General features: G+C 30.6%; 2 protein-coding genes and 1 long non-coding RNA gene across 5 annotated transcripts; 2 read left to right on the forward strand and 1 right to left on the reverse strand.

The window, feature by feature from the left end:
• Window positions 1–2,565: 2,565 nt before the first annotated feature.
• LOC123910911 lies at window positions 2,566–4,480 on the reverse strand. Its single transcript, XM_045962201.1, has one exon. The coding sequence runs from the start codon at window positions 3,792–3,794 to the stop codon at window positions 3,027–3,029; it is 768 nt and encodes a 255-aa protein (XP_045818157.1). The 5' UTR covers window positions 3,795–4,480; the 3' UTR covers window positions 2,566–3,026.
• A 7,905-nt stretch (window positions 4,481–12,385) lies between these two features.
• LOC123910912 (phosphoglycerate kinase-like) lies at window positions 12,386–19,346 on the forward strand. 3 transcript variants are annotated; one of them, XM_045962202.1, is made up of 14 exons: window positions 12,386–12,640; window positions 13,417–13,594; window positions 13,683–13,729; window positions 14,294–14,558; window positions 14,636–14,979; window positions 15,103–15,388; window positions 15,495–15,562; window positions 16,268–16,519; window positions 16,877–16,952; window positions 17,106–17,182; window positions 17,286–17,335; window positions 17,532–17,616; window positions 18,249–18,347; window positions 18,750–19,346. In XM_045962202.1, the coding sequence occupies exons 2-14, from the start codon at window positions 13,453–13,455 to the stop codon at window positions 19,005–19,007; spliced, it is 2,049 nt and encodes a 682-aa protein (XP_045818158.1). In that variant the 5' UTR covers window positions 12,386–12,640; window positions 13,417–13,452; the 3' UTR covers window positions 19,008–19,346. The 3 variants fall into 3 exon arrangements, with proteins under 3 accessions (XP_045818158.1, XP_045818159.1, XP_045818161.1); XM_045962203.1 differs by having other exon boundaries at window positions 12,455–12,640; window positions 14,648–14,979; XM_045962205.1 differs by lacking the exon at window positions 12,386–12,640 and having other exon boundaries at window positions 13,532–13,594; window positions 14,362–14,558.
• Window positions 19,347–22,062: 2,716 nt separating this feature from the next.
• On the forward strand, window positions 22,063–22,977 carry LOC123910913. Its single transcript, XR_006810336.1, has 2 exons — window positions 22,063–22,289; window positions 22,393–22,977. It is a non-coding gene; the product is annotated as an uncharacterized LOC123910913 (long non-coding RNA).
• The last annotated feature ends 546 nt before the right edge of the window (window positions 22,978–23,523 follow it).

A 23,523-nucleotide genomic window follows, 5' to 3' on the forward strand; every position in this document is an offset into this window, starting at 1 on the left:
TTGGTCCCAACAAACTTGTAACGTGGGCAATTTAATTGATTTTTTAAAATTTCAGGGGTATTTGACAATTTACTCCTTTCTTCTGAATATATGGGAGAAGTAAAAATGTGCGGGCCCCACACTTATTTAATCTCTCTCTGCATTTTCTCTGCTCTGCCAATCAGTGGAAGTGAGGCAAATCTATCCCATGCGTACCAATCAAAGGCTAAGTCCTTCAACTTCAATCTGTAAATTTTAAGCAACTTAATTAAATGTTTATATGTAAGCTATTTTTTAGTATAAGATAAAATAAAGTCAACTATTTTATAAGCTATTCTTGAGAGTTTATGAAAATAAGTTATGTCATAAGATGTTTTCACAAACCATCATATATAGACACACAAATACCGTTTCAGTCAATAGGTAAATTTAAATAAGTAAACAACACAAATAAACAAACTCTTTTAAAATAAGGTTATAAAAAAGATTCATATATTATCGATCATAATCGTTCGACCAAAAAAAAGTTTGATTTCATAGTTAAATGTCACTTAACACTAACAGTCATAAAAACGATGATTTATGATTGAAATTCTGGCACACAGTAGACATGTGTTTTGCGTGATGCTTCAACACTTGTCTTAACAATTGATAGACATAACACACACAATAAAGCAAATAAATATTATGTAGAAAAGTAAATAACACAAACGAGTTGTTAACCTAGTTTAGTACAACGTCAACTACTTTGGGGATACCAATCCAAGAATGAATCCACTATAATAGTTCTAGTTCAAAGACTACATCAGACACACTACAAGTCTTCTCACCTAGACACCACCCGTGCTAACTCTACCTAGGAACTCCTAGATATAAGACCCCGTCTATTCCCTCAAACAACACAGACAGTGTTGCTATCAATACAAACAGACCAATGATGGAGACACTCTCATATGAAACAAACTACCTTCGTACTTAAGAGCTTAGGAGAAGTTCACACAAATACAACTCAATAAACATCAGTCCTAAGCTTGCATCAATGGTGACACAAGAAAGACTCACAATTAACAATAAACACACTAAAACCCTAAACACATGCTTTGTAAGAATCACGACTTCAGTGAGTAGAAACTAGGTTTTAATCTTCATATTTATAGCTTGAGTTAACATGAGCTTGCTGAGCAATTCGTGCTTCACAATACAGTTGGGACGTCTTTGTAAGGTCCAGCTAAAGATTCTTGAATCAAATAATATGTTTCCTAAAATGTTTTCGCAAAATGTAACCAACATACAAAAACCCAACGACGATTACTTGACTGTGCATTAAAATTTGTTGGAATTGTCTTTCTTTCTTTTAATTAATTAATTTAAACAGGCCAAATTAAACTTTCACTTATCAATGGATTTAGATGGTAAAAGTAAAGTTGGAAATCACGTGTATTATATTGTGTCCTAATACAACTTTATGTGGGGGGCTACAACTTGTAGTTTTAACCAAACATGTGTCCTTTAATTACTAAGATATCAAACATGACTTAGTGTGTGTTTGGTTATGTACACTCAAGACCATCATTGATATCCAATCATACATATTTGCTGTTAAGTTCATGTTTGATATCACATAAATAAATCACCATAATTTTTAAAAACTACATTTTGTAGCTTTGTAAAATTAGGGTGTCTCCCCGTAATTTTGGTAAAACCACCATAATATTAAACATTAACTAAAATTGCATCATGGAGTAATGGAAAAATCCATTTTACATGTGCTTCTTGAAAAACCATGGCCCATGGATCATATAATTATAGTTATTTAACCTTCGAGTCAATATGCCAAAGGTGGTAGGAGGGAAACATCAATAAAGAAGTAACACTATTTCATTGCATTAATGTACTCAATAATGATCTAATATGATATTCAATATTTATATTTTATATAACTAAATATCAATGTTTATAGAATTGGATTGAAGATAAACCGATTAACATTTTTGGGTCATGTTCAATCATGGTTCAATCGGTTGAATTATCTTTTAATTATATTTGAACCGGTTTATTCAATTTCAATTCAACAACGCTAACATACAACTTAGATAAATTTGGCTGTTTTTCGGTTCAACATGTTGAACCAATTAATCTCATCTAATTTTGTCCATACAGAGCAAAAAAAAACTCTGGCTTTAAATGGAGTCCCCGCAAGTGGACGGTGGGATTGGTCCCCTTGTATTAGTCGGTCCTAAGGCCGGATATCAAGTTTTCAAAAAAAAAAAAAAATTCATCTAATTTTTAAAATATTTTTATATACTTTAGAAGAATTCTAAATATAAGTCAAGAAACTTTCTATTTTCGTTTCTAATAAATTCCCTACATCAGAGATTATCATATTTTTAATATGTCAAATGTCAGATACTAATATTTTTGAGTCGAGATTCAAACCTTGTTTGCCACCAGGACTTTTTACTGTTACTAGATAATCAATCTATGAAGGATGGATAACAACCAAAATCAATGTAATTAGAGAAAAATCAATATAATTACACTTTATGTGGCCAAAGAACAAAAGCAAAGGGGAAAGAAACAATAACATAGGACAGCCATGAAAGCAACATTTAACATTGTGTCCCCTAAATCATGTGCTTCAATTACATCATTATTTGTCCATCCCATTCCCAAACATCTTTTTCTTACCATTTTGTCTTCTTGATGCAAACATTTTACCTTTCAAAACTTTAACTTATGTAAACTACACCTAATTTTCCTTATCACAAGCCAAATCATGGAAACATATAATATAAAAAAATATATAGACCCCACCAATTTGCAAATTAGTAAAATTTAAAACTACTGAACTACTTTTTTTCAAAATACCAAAATTACATTTTCTTACACTTTTTAACACCCTCGTACAAGATAAAAGAAAATCACCAACTTATTAAAATTTACCATGAAATCTACGTATAACCTACTGATTGCTCAACCCAGACTAAAGTCACCAGTCACAGCTAGTGTCGGCGGAAGACCTAACCATATGTGTCAACCGCAATTGGTTACTTCTTCTTGCTCTTATCTCTATTGTTGGAGAAGATTGAAGCAAAACCAAAAAGGTTTGAATAAGGAACATTCAAAACAGGAGTAACTCTAACACTATTACCATAACTTCTCTTCAAAGGAGGCTTTTGTTGATTATTTGAACCAATAGAATGAGATGATCTTGTAGTGGATGAATTTTTCTTTGAATTTTGCTTAACATTAGAACCTTCCTTTGATATTTGCACCCCCTTAACACTTGTTGAAGAACCAGTTGAATTGCTTTTAGAAAGAAGTGGCAAAGGACATAAACTTCTAGCATATCCACTTCCACAACTACTACTTCTCTTGAATCCCCAAAATGACTTATTAGAATTCGAATTATGCTTCTCATCCACTTCATCATTAATATTCAACTCTTTCACATCTTTTGTGCTCATTTTCTTTGAGTTTTTGCTTCCATTTGCATAAAGTGGTGGTAATGCATAATTTTGAGGTATTGTTGGTTGAATTGGTGTTTGCTTCAAAGGAATATTTTTTTTCTTCTTGATTTCAGTTGGAAGAATAATACCATCTGAAAAAAGCTCATCGGCTGAAGATGATTCAAGTTCTGAATTTTCATTGACACAAAAATCAAAATCCATGCTTGAATTTAAACCACTTGAATTTGATCTTAAAGGGTGTTTTTCAATTGGTATTACACCTTGTTGAGAAAAATCATGTGAGAATGAAATTCTTGGACTCATTGCTACAACACCACAATTTTCTGAAAAAATATCAACAACCATTTCATTCAAATAAAATAGATATATGAAAATAAAAAATAACACTCAAAATTCTAAAATGAAAATTTTTTACTAGAAGAAATAAAATGATTTTTTGATAGTAAATTGAAAACAGAAGAATAGAAGGCTTAAAAGGGTTACCAAAACTCAAAAGGTTAATAGCAAAAAATTAAGTCAAATTATTTAAGAGTTAAAAAAGAAATAGTTAATAAGATGAAAAGGAAGTTAAATTGTGAAGATATGAATTATGGAATGAAATAAAATTTAAAAATTTTAGTCCAATGATGAAATGTAAAGTTGGAAGGAAATTTAAAAAGGGATGATGAGTGAAAGAATATGGTATATGATGGTTTGGAGAAACCAAATATTGAGACTTTGGAAATGAAAATGGTGAATGGTTTTGGAGAAGTTTCAAAGGTTGGTTTGTTTGGAGAGGTTGGTATCAAGATAAGTGTATATAGTGTTTGAATTGTGAAGATTTATTCAACAATCAAACTAGTAGTTAAGAAAAAACAAATTGACTACCAAGGAAAAAAATACAATATTAAAAATCAAGTTGACTGCCAAGATTGAAATATAAAAATCAGATTCAATTCCCAAGAATAAAATATTAAGAAGAAAAAAAAGAAGAACGATTTGTTTGTGAAATTATTTGACTAACATAGTTTATTTGGTATATAATATTTGCTTATCTTTATTTTTTTTTATCTGGTACAATTTATATACATTTTAAAAATACATAAAAAAGAATACCGTATTTGAGATTAGTTGAAAAAACTTGTTGGGTTAGTTGGTTAATAAAACGGTTTATCCTTCTTTATAAATACACATTCTTGTTGAGTTAGTTCAAAAAATTTATTTGAAATTATTATAATAAAAAGTATAGTAAGATAAGTCATTAAATTTGTTCTAACGGTAAGGAGTTTAAATAGTATATATGAGGTCATAAGTTCAATCATATATTCTTTTGTACATAAGAAAGAAAAAAAAAAGGTATTGTAAGATAGATTCTTAAATAAATTTAAATATATTTATTGCATAGTCAATGCGACATAGAAGTCTCGTATTAGATGAAGAAGTGGTCGGTGCTCAATATAGTAATATATATGTGAGAGGATTTATATAGATATGATATTGTATGGATCATAATTTCTTTAGGCTTCTCTCATGATCCAACAATAATATTGAAAAGGATTTTTTTTTTTTTTACAGTAATAATATCAGAAAAGATGATTACTAAAGAAACCGAATACAATCCATGGGTTGAAAGTGTTCTCTACAATAGTGTTACCCGACATGTTCTCTTGAGTGCACTTGTGATATACCTAATTCATGTATGGTTGCTTTTGGCTCAAAGTTAGCTACCCAAATAATCCAACATATATCTAATTAAATAAATTATAATATTATATAATGGACAAGCCATTATTTTAGTTCTGAAAGTGTAACTCGCTGTCATATTAATTCTTCATTGTATGGAAATTGCAAATACATCTTTAGTGTCTCTTTTGTTAATAATTTTATGGACTAAAATAACTAACAAAAAACACATTTAAAGATTAAATTTACTACTTAAAAATATATTTGAGGAACAAAATAACTAATAAAATAGACATTTGTGGACATAATTTTGTAAGTTTGATACATTTGAAAACGAATTTGACAAGATATAGGCTCTGTTTATTTGGTAAAAATAAGTTATAAGCTAGCTTATAGTTGATGGCTAATAGTTTATAGCTGAAAAGTTAGTAAAATAAAATTAAAGTGTTTGGCAAATTTTGTTGTTGTAAGTATAAAATGACATAAAAGTACATGGTTAGTTATTATATTTTTTTTTAAAAAGTAAAATAAATAATAAATAAAAATAATAAGGGTAAAAATGGAAAAAATATAAAAAGTTATGAGCTATAAGCTCATACACTACTTTAAATAGCATCTCAAAAAACACTATAAGCTAGTTAAAGAAGCTCGTTACCAAACACTTCACATTTTTATCAAACAAGCTTATAAGATAGTCCAATAAACTATACGATAGCTTATTTGACTTACCAAGCGTACAGTGGCTTAGAAAAAATCTTATTAAGTTAAGATAAAGAATTATTTGTTGATGTATTTTCGTGGACGTAAGAGGGGTCAAACCATTGTGTGTTTCATCTAAAGATATTTTGGGCATGTGGATAGTTCTGTTGGCTTGTGAAGTTTTCCCCAAAACAAATGTGTCTTCCAATTTGAACAATTTTTTGTGAACATTATTCAAATGGATAAAATTTTACAAATCCAACCAGTAATGTCTAATCAAATGTAGATAACAAATTGGTTTAACTCAATCAAACATGTCACACAAAAGAACAACTAAAGCATTTGTCTTACTCAAATTATGATCAAAATTTTCAAAGTTACATGTCCATAATACTAGATTAATGAACTCAATATTTATTTTTTTTTTTGGCTAAATGAACTCAATAGTGATGTAATTTAGAGAAATGATAGTTTGATAACTATTTTGGAATAACTAATTAGTTGCCAATCCTTTCATGCATAAGTTATTTTAATTTTTTAATAATTTTTTACTTGCTATGATTTTTATGCCAATATCTAGTTATCCACATTATCTTATATTTTATTTGTCTCAAAGGTTGTTAAAAAGGAGAGAGGATTCCCTCAATTTCAAATTTAACAGGAGAGATAGCAGTTGAGATCTACACTTTTAAATTATTATTATTATTATTTTTTTTTAACTTTTGAATCAAAGAATTGTACTAGATTCCTCAAGTAATTGAGAGAATCTGCTCTCGTTAAAAAGTAGTTGTTCAAATAACTTAACTCTATAGTTTATTGTGATATCTTGAGAACTTTACTTCCATGTTGTGACTTGCCAATAGAGGAAAGATATTAAACATTCTTGACATCATCCTTATACTACTTGAATATTTTGGTTTTGCTCATTGAGGGAGCATGATTCAATGCATTGTTTATCGTAGTCATACAGTCAGAACTGTCCGATCAAGATCAGACAGTTTTGATATAAGCACAACATATTTAATATTATTAAATAAACATAAAATACCCATTTTTTAGACCGGACGTCTAATTTTGATTGGAGGGTAAAATGTTTTAACCGCATTACATCTAATCCATCCATTTCACTATGTAGTAGCTCGTCACTCTTGTTGGATTTTAGGCCAAGACCTAGAGCATCAAAAGTTGCAAGTAGTATGAATTAGGCCTCCCATTTTAGATATTTGAAGTTATTTTTATCCCAGCAAAATTTATTAAAAATCGTACCCATTTGAAAATGCTCTATTGGATTGGGAAAAATACAGTTCTACTTGGGTTTATCAATTTGAAGAACAAAAAATTTAGTGTTTTTGGATTTATCCATAAAAAATAGATGCAAGGTGCAAAAATTAGAAGCTCATATAATTATTGACATATCCAAATTAAACTCTACGCTAGGAATATGTGGTTGAATAAAAGTTAATATCATAGTGGTAATAATAATCAGCGAGTTTCTATGGTACATTGATAAATTGAAATAAAATAATAATAATAATAATAATTAACAAAATAGAAATAACTAGGGACAAAAAAGACATTGAAAATCTTCTTACAACTTAAATTAGTGAAGCATGGTGTTAGAAAAAAGTTGTTCCTTCAATTGTGATATCTATATCTTTGTTATTTTCAAAGTCAATAGGTCAGCCATACATGTCAACTCTTTCCCCCATTTTCTATTAAAGGTAAAATGAAATGTTAACAAGCATTTTAAGACATTGTATAAGAAATTAAAATAAGCAACTTTTATATATAAAAAAAATAATATATTTATTAATTAGTTTAACTTTCACTTGATATTCTTTTTTATAGATTTTTTTAAGATACTTTGTTAGCATAATATTCAAATTACACACACTATTTAATGGAGTAATGATTCTGAACCGTTCGATATAAAATATACTATTAAGATATTATATATGATCAAGCCTTGTACAATTGGAGCCATTTACTAGTAATCTCTAATGTATGGCCAAAATTAAAAACAGCTTCTAATTGTGGTCTTATTCACAAATTAAAATGATTTCACTTCAATGTCAAGACCATTTGCCATGTGAAGAAAAACTACAAATAGAAAAGCCAATGGCATTTAATAAGTTATCATGTGCCAAAATCTAGATGGAGCAATTATGCACAAAAGATGACCCATGCTCAGATGTCAGATCTTTTCACTGTCACTTCCTTCTTCTTCCCATCCTTGTACAATGAAAAATACTTCCATCAATATGAAAATTCCTTGTATCCAAATATTTGGTAATATTTGTATAAAATATATATATTATTTAATTATTTTAAAATATTTTCCTACCTCTTAGTCAAACATATATGTGATTTTTTAGTAAATGAAGTAAATGAAAGTAACTCATTAATCCCAAAAAAAGAAAGTAAATGAAGTAACCAAATTTTTTTCATTAGTTAATACTTCCTTATATAATATATGGGATTTTTTAAAAGTAAAAATTCATTTTAATCTATGAAAAAATAAATATAAAATTCAATTTAGTACAAATAATTTATTAGAATTATACGAGAAAAAAAAATCATTACACATCAGTCCATCTATAAGAGACTCTAATTTAGATTTGATCAAAAAAAAAAAAAACAGGGACTCTAATTTAGATGTTCAAAATTTTGTTAAAAGGTTATACTTAGAGCCTATTTATAGTTTTTATAAAATTATGAAAATAGAATTAAAAATAAAAATTATATAAAAATTATTATTTTTAATAAATATGACAATTATTATAGAATCGAGAGAATGAATAGTATTTTTTTTCTAAAATAATAAAAAGATATTAATTCAAATCGATAAAGTATAGTAAATTCAACACCGTTAAAAATAAAAAAGATGAATATATGTGAATAAACTCGCAACATTCAATTTAATAGCATAAAACAATTTACTTATGTCTATAAATAATGTGATAAGTCAAAGTCACCGAAATACATGTGCCTCTTGATTTATATCGTTGATGAATTTAACTAATATGTAAATTACTAGTTAACCGAAATAGATCTATCAATCGAACTTAAATGAACATCACAAAACAAAAAATAAATAAACGGCGGAAAATCAAACAAACACATACACTAGTAGTGGAAATAGTTAAACAAAACACAAATGATGAAGCAAAAGTGGTAGGTACAAATCTGAAAGCTCTTCTGACTGTTTTGTGTCATGGAAGAAGAATTTGGACCATAATACAGATTGGCAATCAAGCTGCATAGTCAATCAATGGTTTCCAATTTCATTGTGTAGGGTGGTCCTAGGCAAACAGTTTATGCAAGGATTTTATGTTCAAAATTCTGGGTCAAATAAATGTTCTAAGAAATTTAATTTAGTTAAAAGTATATATAATTATGATAAATTATTTATGGATATTTGGTTGTTGTTTTTTGTTTTGTTGATATTTGGTTGTTCTGGTTGAAGGTCTCATTTCTTTATTGACCAAAGTTTATTCTTGGGTAAATATTTTATTAAAATATCTAAAAATATAATAATTAGATTAATTATGTACTTTTTATTTATAAAAATAACAAACAGGTTTACTATATCATAAACAATTTATTTAAATTCTAATTGGATGGTGGCGAGATTAGAGAAAATCATGTTTTTTTTTTGGCATGTTATTTTTATATCTTTATTGATAAATGACGAGAGAGGTAGGTGTCGTCTTATCGAAATCAATATTTTTTTGTCCTATATAGTGTTTTCTTGATTCTATTTTTCATGTTATTCGTGAATCGTGATTGTCTACTCTCTATCTCTGCTTTTATTTAGCATAAATTGTACGTAGATCCTGAGAAAGTACTTTCTTTATACATATAGATCGCCATAGTTGGATTCTAAGAATCTTCGCTACAAAATTAAAGTCTCTAGAGATGAAACTCAGCTCTAATTTTTAGAGTCACCTTAAAATTGGGTTGCCTATGAGTAAAGCATAGTAGGGCAAAGTTTTTGTTAGCAAAAATGTGTGATGTCTGCGCTAGCTAGAATATATTTGATACCTTACACGTAAGGCATGATGAAAATCTAACTAATTGGGGAACATCAGTGCATGAACAAGTTATGTAATTGATTTAAAGGTCTTAAGGGTATAGTCCCAAAAGGATAAGAAAAGGGATTTTATATAAAAAAAGCATACTTTATATCTGATAGGGTCATAGTCTCGACAGCTTAGTATGGTTTTTGGTGGCAAAGTATTGATGAATTTGATGTCCTTAGATCCAGATAATGGAATGGAGATATTGTGAAGAGATATAAATTAGGATTTTTTGTTGCAAGTGTTGAGCATGTTATAAGATTCTTTTTAAATAAAATAAAGTTAAATTACGGGAGACGACACCTATCTGTCTATGATTTCGTTTTTCAAGAAATCTGCACAGCGGAAGATCCTAAATTTGAGACTTTCTACACTGGAAATATTCTCTTAAATGAAGGTATTCGTGCGTGGATGGCGGCTCAAAATCAACGTCATGAAAACCTTATATTCCTTGAGGAGACGACACATCTCATATAAGATTAGAGAAAATTACAAATTTTATTGAATATGTACAATGAAATCTTAAACATATAATTTATCTATTAATTGTGGAGTTCGATCTCGAACTCAAGTAACAGTCGATGTGAGCAAAATGTACAACCATTTTATAAGATTGAGTTAAAAATTCTTTAATATTTTTTTAATGGCCAATGAACAAAACTCCATGCAATTAGGTTAGTTTTAGTTGGTAACAATTCAAATCAGGTCCGATAACGGTTTTGAGTTCAAATATATCATTGTTGATGTGAGGTTCTTGTTGAAAATATATAAGTACATGTGTCAAAGTTCTTTAAGTTTATAGATTTTTCCCTAATTCTAACAACTCTTTTAATCCAACTCCTCCAGGGACGGACTGAAGGGGGGCAAGTAGGGGCTTCAACCCCCCCCCCCCCTCCCACATACATATAGTTGCTAATGACACCTCTTAAATAAATTATTGTGATTTTATTTAATAATTTTGAGTTAAATATATTTTTAGTCTTTATAAAATTATGAGTTTTTAAGTTTTGTCCTTCAAAAAATTTACTTTTAGTCCATATTTGTATTTTATAGGACTATTTTGAGGACTAAAAGTATCAATTTTTTGTAAGAATATTTCAAAATGGGGACTATTCTTAACAAACTGCAATATTTTAAAGGATATTTTAAGTTAAAATTTAATAGGACTAAACATAAAAACTCGTTATTTTATAAGGATAAAAAATATATTTAACTCTATTATTTATTGTTAAAAAAGAAATTCGGCCCCCCGTGTGATTGATTTCTAGATCCGTCCCTGAACTCCTCTAAATTGTTGAATATGTTACATCATGGATTGATGTCAACTTTGGTCTATTATGTAAAGAATTTGAATCAATAATGTCATTCATGTCAACTTGAACCTTAAATGAATTTTATTTTTGGTTTTTATCATTTTTCTTAATTTAAATACTTCAAAAGAATTTGAATCAATGACATTATTATTTTTAGGATCTTGTTAACGAGTGCCCCAAGACGCTCTTTAAGCATTCAATTTAAAGAAATTTTTTATTCAAAAAATTAAACACTACAATTTTTAACATTTTAACTTTACACATTTCCAAAAAAATCTATAAAAAACTTACCATTTAATGTTTTAAAAAATGACCTGAAATAGTCGTTAGCATTTGTACTATTTTGGAATAAGTTTAAAATAGGGGAGATGTACCCCACCCATATAAGGTTAGAGAGAACTACAAACTTTATTATGTTCGTTATGATGAAATTTATATACGTATAATTTTTTTTTTGACGGAATATATACGTATAATTTATCAATCACATAATTTCAGCTTGAACTCACGTTTTCAAAGGTATGAGGGGAACTTAATGAACAATGTATGAAAAGTCTATTTTGGTTGTATCCACAAAAAAAAGTCCATTATGGTAATTAGGTTGATACACAGGTGGTAAATATTCAACTCAAACCTTATACACGAGTTTGAATCTCATTCGTTGATGTGAGAATTTTAACAATATTATATAAATACTTTTGTCAAAACTTTTTGAGTTTTTCTGTGATTCCAATAAAATTTATTCATGTCATTTTTAGTTTCTCAGATGTTGTTCTTAGTATATATCATTTTTCTTAAAATAATTTTTTCTTAGTTTTCATTATATATTTTCAACTTGCTCTTTCATAATAAAAAAATTAACACTAAAATATATTTCAGATTTTAGAACTTGAACGTATACAATCATAAAATTTCATATATGTGTAGGGAGCATTTAGATTCTAGATTTAAAATATGTAACATACACATTAAGTTCTATAACTCGAGTAAATTACTTTGGAGAGACTTATGAAAAATTCTCACCTCCCCCCCCCCCTTCCCCCCGCAACATATCTTTTCTCCCGATTTTCCGTTTCTACACTTGAATAAAACTTCGGAAAGTCTTTTCTGAATTTGAACTATGAAAACTTCGGAAAACGTGTTCCGAAGTTTTTATTCAAAAGCAAAATTAGATTTTTTTGGGGGGGGGGCAGAAAATACATGTAAGGGAGGGAAGAGAATATTCGGAGATGCTATCTCCACCACCAGAGTTTGCTAACCACACCCCCAAATTCTCTGTGTGGAACTGTTTGATCTTACGGTTCTTAAACACCGTCCACCATCATAACAGATAACTGGATATCCCGTCGTTTTATCATCTCTCTTCTTCACTCTCCGACTCTCGTCTGTTAAGCAATCATGGTGGCCATGACATAAACGTGTTCCAACTTCTTCTAAGGTGATTTTCACTTCCAACATTAACTTTAACAATCTTTTGTCTTTTCTTGTTCATACATAGTTCAATGTTACTTGAGTGCTATGCTAGCTTACTAGTCAGAGCTTAGTAACAGTTGTAAAATATGGTTATTAGTGCCACTTTGATTAGTAAAAATTAACCAACTTTTTTTTAAAAAAAATTGGTTATAACTGTTTACAGAAAACTAACTACAATATTAGGAACATTGGAATTTAGTGGATCCCACAACACAATGTTTGTCAAATGTTAGTTAACTATTAGGACCAAGCGTTCAGGAGAACTCGGGTTTGATTCCTGGTGAGAACAATTCTCACCAAGAACTTACTTACCGCGGCGGTCAAACTCTAGATTATCAGAGTCCCTTCCTTGAAACCGGAGGGTTAATACCTATTTGACAATGTATTGTGAACAATAGTAGTTTGTTTAAATTTTGCTGCACGTTATAGCCTATAAAATACTGACACGGACACGAGTAAGACACTGATACTTACACTTCGGCACTGGCAATAAATTGAGAAAGTAGAATAATTGAAGGTTATATGTGTCGGTGTCGGTACACATGTCAGACACCAGACACAACTTCAATGCAAACTGTCAGTGCTGCATTGGTTATAGCACTGTAATAGCTGTTATTTGACAACTATTGTTGATTCCTCTTTATCTAAATTTTGTCTCATGGAGTGAGTGGATTTTGTGTACTAATTCTTATTTTCTTCTTAATTTGATTTTCAATTGTTGATTGTTCTCATATGTTGCAGATTCAATCTTGTGAATTTGATGGCTCAACTCAACTTATGAATATTCTCCACGAACCAGTCTTCTTAAACATTTCATGTTTCTATGACTTCCCCAAGTTACTTAAACATAAAACATGTTCTTATGTTCCAAAACTTGCCAAATTTCATAAATCTAATGGCGCCCTTTTGGCTATGCAAGGTTATTTTATTTTACTTAAGGATTTTCTTTATTTTTATTTTCAAAATCTCCATTTTTGTGTTTTAATAATAGATGTTATTTTTGACAGGCAATGTAGAGTTAGCAGGTCCTGTTGTCAACTCATTCAACCATAAGGTAATATAGTTTATAGGCCTTTTTTGTGCTACAATCTTATGTTCTGATATTTCATCATTTTTTAGCAGCCTAGAGGTTCCCCGTTTCTTAATTTTTTCCTTTTAGGATAGGATGAAATAGTGTTGTCATTCTCATTCGGATGCATTTGTTTTCTTTCCTAATACATGATCATCATACCTTATGTTGAAATTTAATTCAATTACGAAGGACTACAGTGATAAGGATGTAACTGCGGATCCTAGTGTTGTCAAATAGCAGCATTATAGCATACACAATTTTAACAAACTGCTATTATTCTGTGATACGTGATTTTTAGCATAAAGCGATGTCAAGTAGCGGCTATAGCACTGTATCATAAGCCATTTACAAAGTTGTCAAATTTAGTTGTCCTAAATTGATGATCAAATAACATTTTTGACCAGTATAACCAGTAGAATATATGTTATGTCAATGATTGTCGTTGTCGGTTGAGCATGGTTGCTATATTCTTAATGATATGATGTGTTATTGGCTGTGTATTTCGTTGTGGCTCTAAATATTTTGGTTTTATACTTTTAATGTTAGATTTACATTAATAATGGAGAAGAGTTGAATGGTATTCCTCATATACAAACTCTTAGAGAATTTCCTAGGGAGGAGCTTTTTGGAAAAGTCGTCATGGTTAGATTTGAGTCTAACATATTGCTCAAGCAAGAGTATAACGAGAAAAATCAATCAGATTTTAATGCACTGTTTACAATTAAATATTTACATGAAGCCGGAGCAAATGTCATCCTTGTCGGTGATTGGAAAACAAATACTTCAGAACTTCACACAGCAACGGTTGCAGGTACATTCCTAAAGACTTTCTTGAAATTAAGTTGTTTGAGCTTCCATATTAGATAAGTGATTATCTCTATGCAATAGATTTCTTATCAGGAATTCTTCAAAGACAAGTTGTTCCACTGCAAGGCATTTCTTGTAACAAACTATCGGAGATTAATGGCTTCAAGAAAGAGAATATCTATCTTCTTGAGAATCTTAATAATATCAAAGACGAAGTTGCTAATTGTTTGAAGTTTGCTAGAGTATTATCGTCAGGAGTTGATATCTTTGTAAACGACTCCTTCTCTAACTCTCATAAAGTTCTAGCATCAACGGTTGGCGTTACTCGTTTCTGCTATGCTCGTATTGCTGGTTTTCACTTCGAGGAGAAGCTTCGTTTCGTGAAGAATTTAGCAGAAGCCAACAAGAAGCCATATGTAGCAATTGTATGACTCATCTTCTGCTATAGCATTGATTACCAGTTACGACTATGACAAATAACTCTTCAAGATAGCGTCAAGTTCTCTTATCAATGAAGTTATTCACCGTTTGTTTCTCATACAATTCAGATTGGAGGTGGTAATCTTGCCATGAAAGCAGCTTCATTTCGGTTTTTAGCCTCCAGATGTCAATGTTTTATTTTTGTTGGAATGATGTCATTTCAAATAATGAATGCATTAGGAGTACCGGTTCCTATTGATTTGGTGGACCGTAAGGCATTCAGTGAAGCTATAGATATAGTGAGACGTGCTCGCGATAACAACGTGCAGATATTGTATCCAAAGGATTTCTGGTGTAGGAATAAAAATGATCCAAAGCAATTGCATGTATTTCCTTCTCATGGACTTTTGGATGGTGAGATTTTCTTCAATCTGATAAATGCAGTTGTTCTATTTGTATAATTAGTCATATGTTAGTATTCTCAGAAAATAAAATTGACTCATATTTAACTTTGATCTAGGTTGGGTGCCTATTGACCTTGGACCTGTGTCATTGGATGAAATAGGTACCATGCTTACAAATTGTAAGGTACACGAGTAATTTATTTTTACCTAAAATTTAAACATGCACTACTGTTGATTTAATTTCTTAATATGTATTGAAGTACCTTACCATCTATGAATAACGGACGCACAGACACATAAGCACTGATAATAATTTGAGAAAATAGAAGTGATTGTATGTGACCACAAGTGTCCTGCCGGTCAGTTGGTTTTGAACACTGACGTGTGTCGGACTTGGGCGTGTCTTCAATATGAAGTGTCGGTTCTACATAGCTTAGGATTACTGTCAACATTGAGCTTGATTAATTTATCATTTGTTTTCTTAAGATAGGGAATCTTTTAAGATGGACATATCATACCTGCAACACTGCACCATATATGCTAATGTTACTTGAATTTGTGCATGTAGTCAATGTCATGTAATAGAAATATTTGTCAGTATTGTCAAATACCGGTGCCATAGCACTGTAGTATACCATAATTTGACCAAATCATTATGGTTCTGCAATTTGCTATTTAGGACAAAGTGTTATCTAGTAGTAGCTATAGCGGTGCTATATCATTGTAGCGAAGCAAAATTTGAACAACACGCTATTTTCCGCGAACCACAATTTTCAACACTGGTATTCGTAATTGATAGTAATATTTTCGTTTTAAAAATAATGGTTTTTTTCTTACATTTTAAAATTCACAAGTAACCACCTCACTTTTTTCTTTGAATCAACTACAGAAAATAATTTGGATCGGTCCAGTGAAATTTGCTAATCGAAGTGAACACACAAATGGAGCATCTAAATTGGCGAAAATTCTTGTTCAACTAAGCCAAGGAAACTGTGAAACAACTATTGTTGGGACTACTGCATGCAATCTTGTGAGACAGGAAACAAGTTCGCTGTCTTCTATAAATATGGTTCAGAATGCTTCAGTAGTATGGGAATTTCTCAAAGGAAGAAAGCTCCCAGGTGTTATGGCTGTTGATAGAGTATGTTATTATTACTACTACTACTCTACGCCATATTATAGAATAACAGTTCTGTAAATTCTGAAACCATTCTATTTTGCATATATTATCTTGCATGCTTCTTGTGCTAGAACTGTATGGTTTAAGCCACCAGAGTTACTTTCTTAATATTACATTAACCACTTTTTTAACTCAATCCTACAAAACCGGCCTAAACCATATACAGGCCATCTCACATCCGATGTGAGATTCGTAACAAGATATATAGTGATTTTTTCTTCTTCTTGGTGTTATCATTTTAATTAATTGTGTTGATGTATTCAATCTTGCTCTAAGCAATTGAAAGTGCTTCAATTTTATGGTAGTCACATTTTGCAGGCATACCCTTTTGAAATCAACTGGAACAACATTTATTCTGTTCCAACTCAATCTCTTGTGGTTGATATCGGAAGCGGTACTTTCTTTTTCTATATATAATAATGTATATAATGTGCATATATAGTAATGAGTATATTGTCATCATATACATTTTCTTTTAACCATAACATTGTTGTAAAACAGTCCTTATGTTACTCGTTCCTATGAACATTTGATCTCTAAATGACAGGCAATGGGCTTTTTCTTCTCGAAATGGCTAAACGAAGGAAAGATTTGAACTTTCTTGGTTTGGAGATGAATGAAAAGGTTTCATAATTGTAACATACCCTGCCTTGTTCCTAGCCTTTTTTGCTACGCTCATTGTTTATCCTTTTTTTGTTTTCGCTTTAACCATTAACATATTTTTCAGCTTGTTTTGCGGTGTCTGGATTCTATTCAAGAGTTTGGCATAAAGAATGGGTAATGTCGTTGTTTCCACTTTCCATAGGACTAATAGAAGCTGTATATTTTTGGTTTTTAGTTGGATTAGATTACAAGAAAATTTTCATAGTTGAATACTGATCATATATCACTAATTTCTAAGTTCATTCATACTTTAAATTTCATTGTTTTGTTTAACTTTCTAAGCTTTGCTTTTCTGATTTATCTATTTTAGGCACTTCATTGCTACTAATGCAACATCAACATTTCGTTCGATCGTTTCTTCGTACCAAGGAGAGTTAGTTCTTGTATCAATACAGGTCAAGCTTAAAATTCGTTACATTTTTACTTTTGTGTTCTCTTCTTTGTCATTATTGAATATTGAATAGTTTCTATTCTCTTTATATTCTCTAAATTAGCTACTAGCAACGACCTTGAGTCTTATTCGTTTTTTCCTCTTAACACATGCATGTAGAATAGACTTTGTTCATTATTTAATGTTAAGAGTCTCACATTAGATGAGATATGGCCTGAAAACTAGTTTATAAGTGGGAGGCATCTTTCGCCTTATAAGCCATTTTGTGGGTGGAGTTAGGTTCAACCAACATTTTAAGATGATATTAGAGTCACTCGGGTCACACTCAGATGTCTGGTTCTGGGCGTGTGGGTGGTGGTGGTTAAGAGTCTCACATTTGATGAGATATGGCCTAAAATAAGTTTATAAGTGTGAGACTTTCCTCATCTTATAAGATGGTTTTATAGGGTAGAGTTAGGCTCATTCCAAATTTTAAGATTTGTTGTCACAACTTTACATACTTGATTGGTTAATCTCTAAGCAAAATGCTATCACAACAAATTTGCTTATTAATAAGCATATTTTTTCTTGCAAATATTTTCCTTTCTCCACCAACCACTAAAGCCTAATCTTCATCTTGCCTTTATTTTTTTGCAGTGTCCAAACCCTGATTTCAATAAACCTGAACATAGATGGAGAATGCTGCAGAGATCTTTAATTGAAGCAGTGGTAGATCTTCTAGCATCTGGTGGAAAGGTAAATAGACTCTAAAGAATTTTTTTACTTGCATTTTCTTAATCATTGCTCGTTACATTTGAGAGAAATAGTTGTTTTCAGTAGTGTTGTCAAATAGCGGCTATAGCATAGTGTAACTGAACAAATTACTATTGTTCTGTAATACATCATTTAGTACAAAGTGTTGTCAAATAGCATCTATAACGACGGCGTTATAGTTCTATTGTGTGGCAGAATTTGAAAAACAACTATGTTCTGCGATCGCAGTTGACAACACTGGTTTTAAGTATATTATATTCATTGTGTCGCTCCCTGTTTAGTGATACTGTAATGTGTCGAGCGATGACTTACTCCAACTTGTATATTTTGAATAGTTTTGTGTTTAATGATATTGAGCTTGATTAGATTCTCAACATTGATCAGGTCTTTTTGCAATCCGATGTAAAGGAGGTAGCACAAAAAATGAAAGAACAATTTATGAGATATGGCAAGGGTAAGCTTGTTTTGGAGCATGGCCAAAGTGATTGGCTTGATGAAAACCCATTAGGAGTTAGGTCAGATTGGGAAAAACATGTTTTAGAGCGTAGGGCACCTATGTATCGAATGATGTTTTCTAAATCATCTGAGAAAAGTGAAGTTTTAATTTCAAATGAGGTAATTCAGAAAGTTGCTTCAAGCTGAACTATCAACTATATATTGTTCGAGTTTAACTTATATATTTAACGAGCTCAATGTTCCGCTCATTTAGTTAATTAATCAAGAACAAGAATTTTCAGCTCATTTAGTTCATGAACCAGTGCCAATGAGTTACTCGGAAAATCGATCAATGCTCACTCTAATTTTGAGTTGATCTGGTTCATTGTCGGGGTCTTAGTTCACTCATCTGATTAGATTTCATATTTTAATGTTAGCTTTGTGTATATTTGTAATAAAGGTCTAGAAATTCATGATTTCTATAAATGGTACTATGATATTTCCTGTACAATTTATTTTGGTTAGTAATAAACGTCATATTGAATACTTTCCGCCTTGCTTCTTTTCATGTCACACTTTAACATCTCTTCACATTTCAGTTGCTCATCCTCAAAAAACAATATTTCCAAATTCTCTGAATTTTCCGGCTTTAACTAGTTTGTCTTTACGGTGTTTTGTCTTTTGTGTGGGCGATGATGGTCGTGTTGAGCCTTTTTCAGCATTTAACAGGTTGAAAAGTTTGATACTTCGGTATTGTATAGCTCTTGATAAACAAAAGATCTGCATATCAAGTGCCACACTTGACAATTTAACAACCGAATGTTGTAAATTTGAGCTATGCACTCCAAGCCTACGTACCTTTGTTTATAAGGGTACTCCTATTGTTCAACAACTCTGTTGGAGCAAGAGCAATCTCTCTTCTGTCAAACATGTAAATATTACCTTAAAAAGTTTGTTGAACTCCGCAAAGACTTCATTGGTTCTACACAATTGGTTGGTTGAGCTTGCTAATATGGAATCATTGACGATATGTTCAAATACTCTTGAAGTTACCTATTGATAAAAAAGCTGTCCAAAAAAAACAACAAAACCAACACCGCACAAACCCACACCACCTTGTATTATACAAGATCTTTTCTTTCTACACAATCTTTCTTTATTTTTTGTATTAAACATTAAAGTTTCAATGGGTTTATTAGAATTTGAGTTTTGAATAAGAATTTTAGGCTTGATGATCAAGAAGTGATAAATTTTTCTGGATTTCATGATGAAGGTGGCGCTGGATTTCTGGGTTAGTGATGAAAGGGTGATGAATGTTAAAAGTTTTTTACAAATGTTGACATTTTCTTCAACTGTGTTAACATTCTTCGTATCTATGGTTCTTAGGCCCTTTGTCCTAACTTTTTTTAGGTGTAGAAGCTCCTTTAATCATAAAGCTAAAAATAATAGCTTTTTAACTAAAGTTAAAATTGGTTGGTAAATCTTAATTTTTTTATAAAAAAAATTTAAAAATTGTTATTTTTTTATTTGATAATATATTATAATTTTTCCTAAAATATAGAAACTTTTATTTTTACTATAGCTTATAGAAATTGTTGTTTGGCCTAGTTTCTTATTTTTAAATAAAAAAAAAAGAGGAAAAAAAGTTAGGCCAAACGGGTCTTAATGTTAGATTTTTTTCCTAAAATATACTCCTACCCCCCTCTTATTTCCCGTAATACCCTCCTCTCAAAATTATTTCCCGTAATACACCTCTCATGAGACAAAATCTGACGACGCAGCAGGGGGGAAGGGTAGCGCCATTCAGAATGGCTCCATTGCCTTTGGGTAGCGCCATTCTGAATGGCTCCATTGACCAAGACTAATTTTTTTTGTCTTTTTCCTGTCGGGTCTGCATGCGCATGGGAGGGAGAGAATAACCGGGATAGTAAGCATTTTCTAAATTTTCATTGAAACGTTGAGTTCCCGTTGATTCAAATGGTTGGTCGTCGTAAATGAAAATTCTGCGAAATTTTCATTTTCGCGGAATTTTCACTTACTCTAAATTTTCATTGAAACGTTGAGTTCCCGGTGATTCAAATGGTTGGTCGTTGTAAATGAAAATTCTGCGAAAATGAAAATTCCGCGAAAATGAAAATTCCGCGTAAATGAAAATTCCGCGAAATTTTCATTTTCGCAGAATTTTCATTTACTCTAAATTTTCATTGAAACGTTGAGTTCCCGGTGATTCAAATGGATGGTCGTCGTAAATGAAAATTCTGCGAAAATGAAAATTCTGCGAAAATAAAAATTTTGCGGAATTTTCATTTACGCGGAATTTTCATTTTCGCGGAATTTTCATTTTCGCAAAATTTTCATTTACGCGGAATTTTCATTTTCGACGACCAACCATTTGAATCACCGGGAACTCAACGTTTCAATGAAAATTTAGAAAATGCTTACTATCCCGGTTATTCTCTCCCTCCCATGCGCATGCAGACCCGACAGAAAAAAGACAAAATAAATTAGCCTTGGTCAATGGAGCCATTCAGAATGGCGCTACCCAAAGGCAATGGAGCCATTCTGAATGGCGCTACCCTTCCCCCCTGCTGCGTCGTAAGATTTTGTCTCCTGAGAGATGTATTACGGGAAATAATTTTGAGAGGGGGGTATTACGGGAAATAAGAGGGGGGTAGGGGTATATTTTGGGAAAAAAATCTAAAGATGTTATTATATCTTCTCATAACTATATTTTTTTATTGAAATCTATGGTTAAGAAAAAAATACTTATTACAACTACTTAAATTGATTTTTGCTATATGCAAATTAGTCACATCAGAACGTTTTTGCGGTTGAATCCATTTTGAATTTGATAAATGTATTGCTTGTGAAGTATGTGTTTGTGTATGTCCTATAGATTTATCCGTTGTTGATTGAAAACTAGAAACGGATATTCGAAAGATAATAATTATTGTTGCGATAAATCATTTTTTCCAAGGATAAAAATTTTGTTGAGAAAAATAATAAATTATTACAACGACATAGATTAATCGTTATTATATGCATGCATGTTATTGCCAATAAGTTGATTCTCGCTAAGAAAAAGTCGCTGTCAAATATCATATTTCTAATAGTGATTTTGTGAGTTTTCCTTTTCTGTCGTGAAAGGTCATAAAATAATGGGAATTTAGTAAAAAAAATAAAAATGAATGAACTCTTATGATTAGTAAGTGTTTTATAAGATCTTTTTACTACATGTATTAATTAAAGGGCCGGACAAACACAACTCATTGATGTATTGTAGGGACATTTAATAATTAATATTATAATTTCTGAAAGAATTTCTTACTGGATAAGTACTAAAAACTATTTAATTGATGAGAATACAAACTCAATAAATTATACAAAGTTTTAAAAACCATTTGTTACGTGTAAATTGAGGAAATATGGCTACAATTGTCAAGTTTATTATCTTTCTTTCCATATTTTTTGTTGCAAATTTCAATACAAGTAAGTGTTTTTTATCCATTAATTTCAAATTTCTTTTCTTACGTTGTACTTAATATTTTATTTCATTTTAATTATACTCTTCTATTCTCTTTTTTCGTTACAGATATTAGATGTTCAAAGCATATACCATGTCCATCAAATGCATGTCCACTTAATTATTTTACAAGGTGTTATAACAATCGTTGCAATTGTATTAAAGTGTGGCAAGAAGATATCTAAGCCCATATGATAAATTAATATCTTCACAAGGGGATTGAAATGTTTCTTTTCGGCATACTCTTAGAGAGAATAATGAATGTGTCAATTGACTTGCGAAGACTGGAGCCTCTTATAATGATACTTCGAACATTTAGAATAGTTGTCCTCCTCAACTCAATCTCATATTGATGACTGATGTTGTGGGTATTGCTCGTCCAAGAACTTAGTTTCTTTTCTCTTTTTGTTCTTGTGTTATTTGTTTTATTTTCCATCTCATAAAAAAATAATGTATTTGGTGTCATACACAAGAGAGTACATAAATGCCATTCTAAAATATTACATGAGTATGAGTTATAATTTTGTTATTTTGTTGGCACCCGATATTTTTTTTTTTTTTTTTTTAATTTAAAGAACATGTGGTTATGTTATGATCACTTTGTAATCTAAGATGATGGTAATGAAATAAGGTGCAGCAAAGAATATTATTTAAGTTGTCTTTTCTCCTAATTTTATAGATATCGTTATTACCTTCAAATTTGCACATATCACATTTTCTTTCAAACTCTACCCACCTATCAAAACATCTTTAAAATAGTTAATGAGTTGAAAAAATAGTTTGTATGTTACACACTTGAATTTATATTTCTCTTACATTTTAATTTTTTTCCGGAGGACCATTATAGTGGTACGGAGTTTTCACAGTTATTAATGATGATTAATATCCGTTAAAGAACTTATAAGACACACGAGGTGGGATCTCCTCTCATACGTTTTAATTTTTTTTTTAACAGCCTCAAAGGCTTTACCTGCTTTGAAAAGCTATACCAACAACTAAATTATACTTTTTTTTAGGTGGTGTGTGACTGTCTGTTTTGATATTTTTATTGATGTTCCACTTATATATAATACCTTTATTTTGTAATCCTTTTTTATGGGTTCCTATCTATCTTGTACAGAAATCTGATTTTTAATAATAATATATTTGCCTTAATATATATATATATATATATATATATATATATATATATATATATAT

Source organism: Trifolium pratense, linkage group LG2, assembly GCF_020283565.1.
Source record: "Trifolium pratense cultivar HEN17-A07 linkage group LG2, ARS_RC_1.1, whole genome shotgun sequence".
In the NCBI taxonomy this organism is placed as follows: Eukaryota; Viridiplantae; Streptophyta; class Magnoliopsida; order Fabales; family Fabaceae; genus Trifolium; species Trifolium pratense.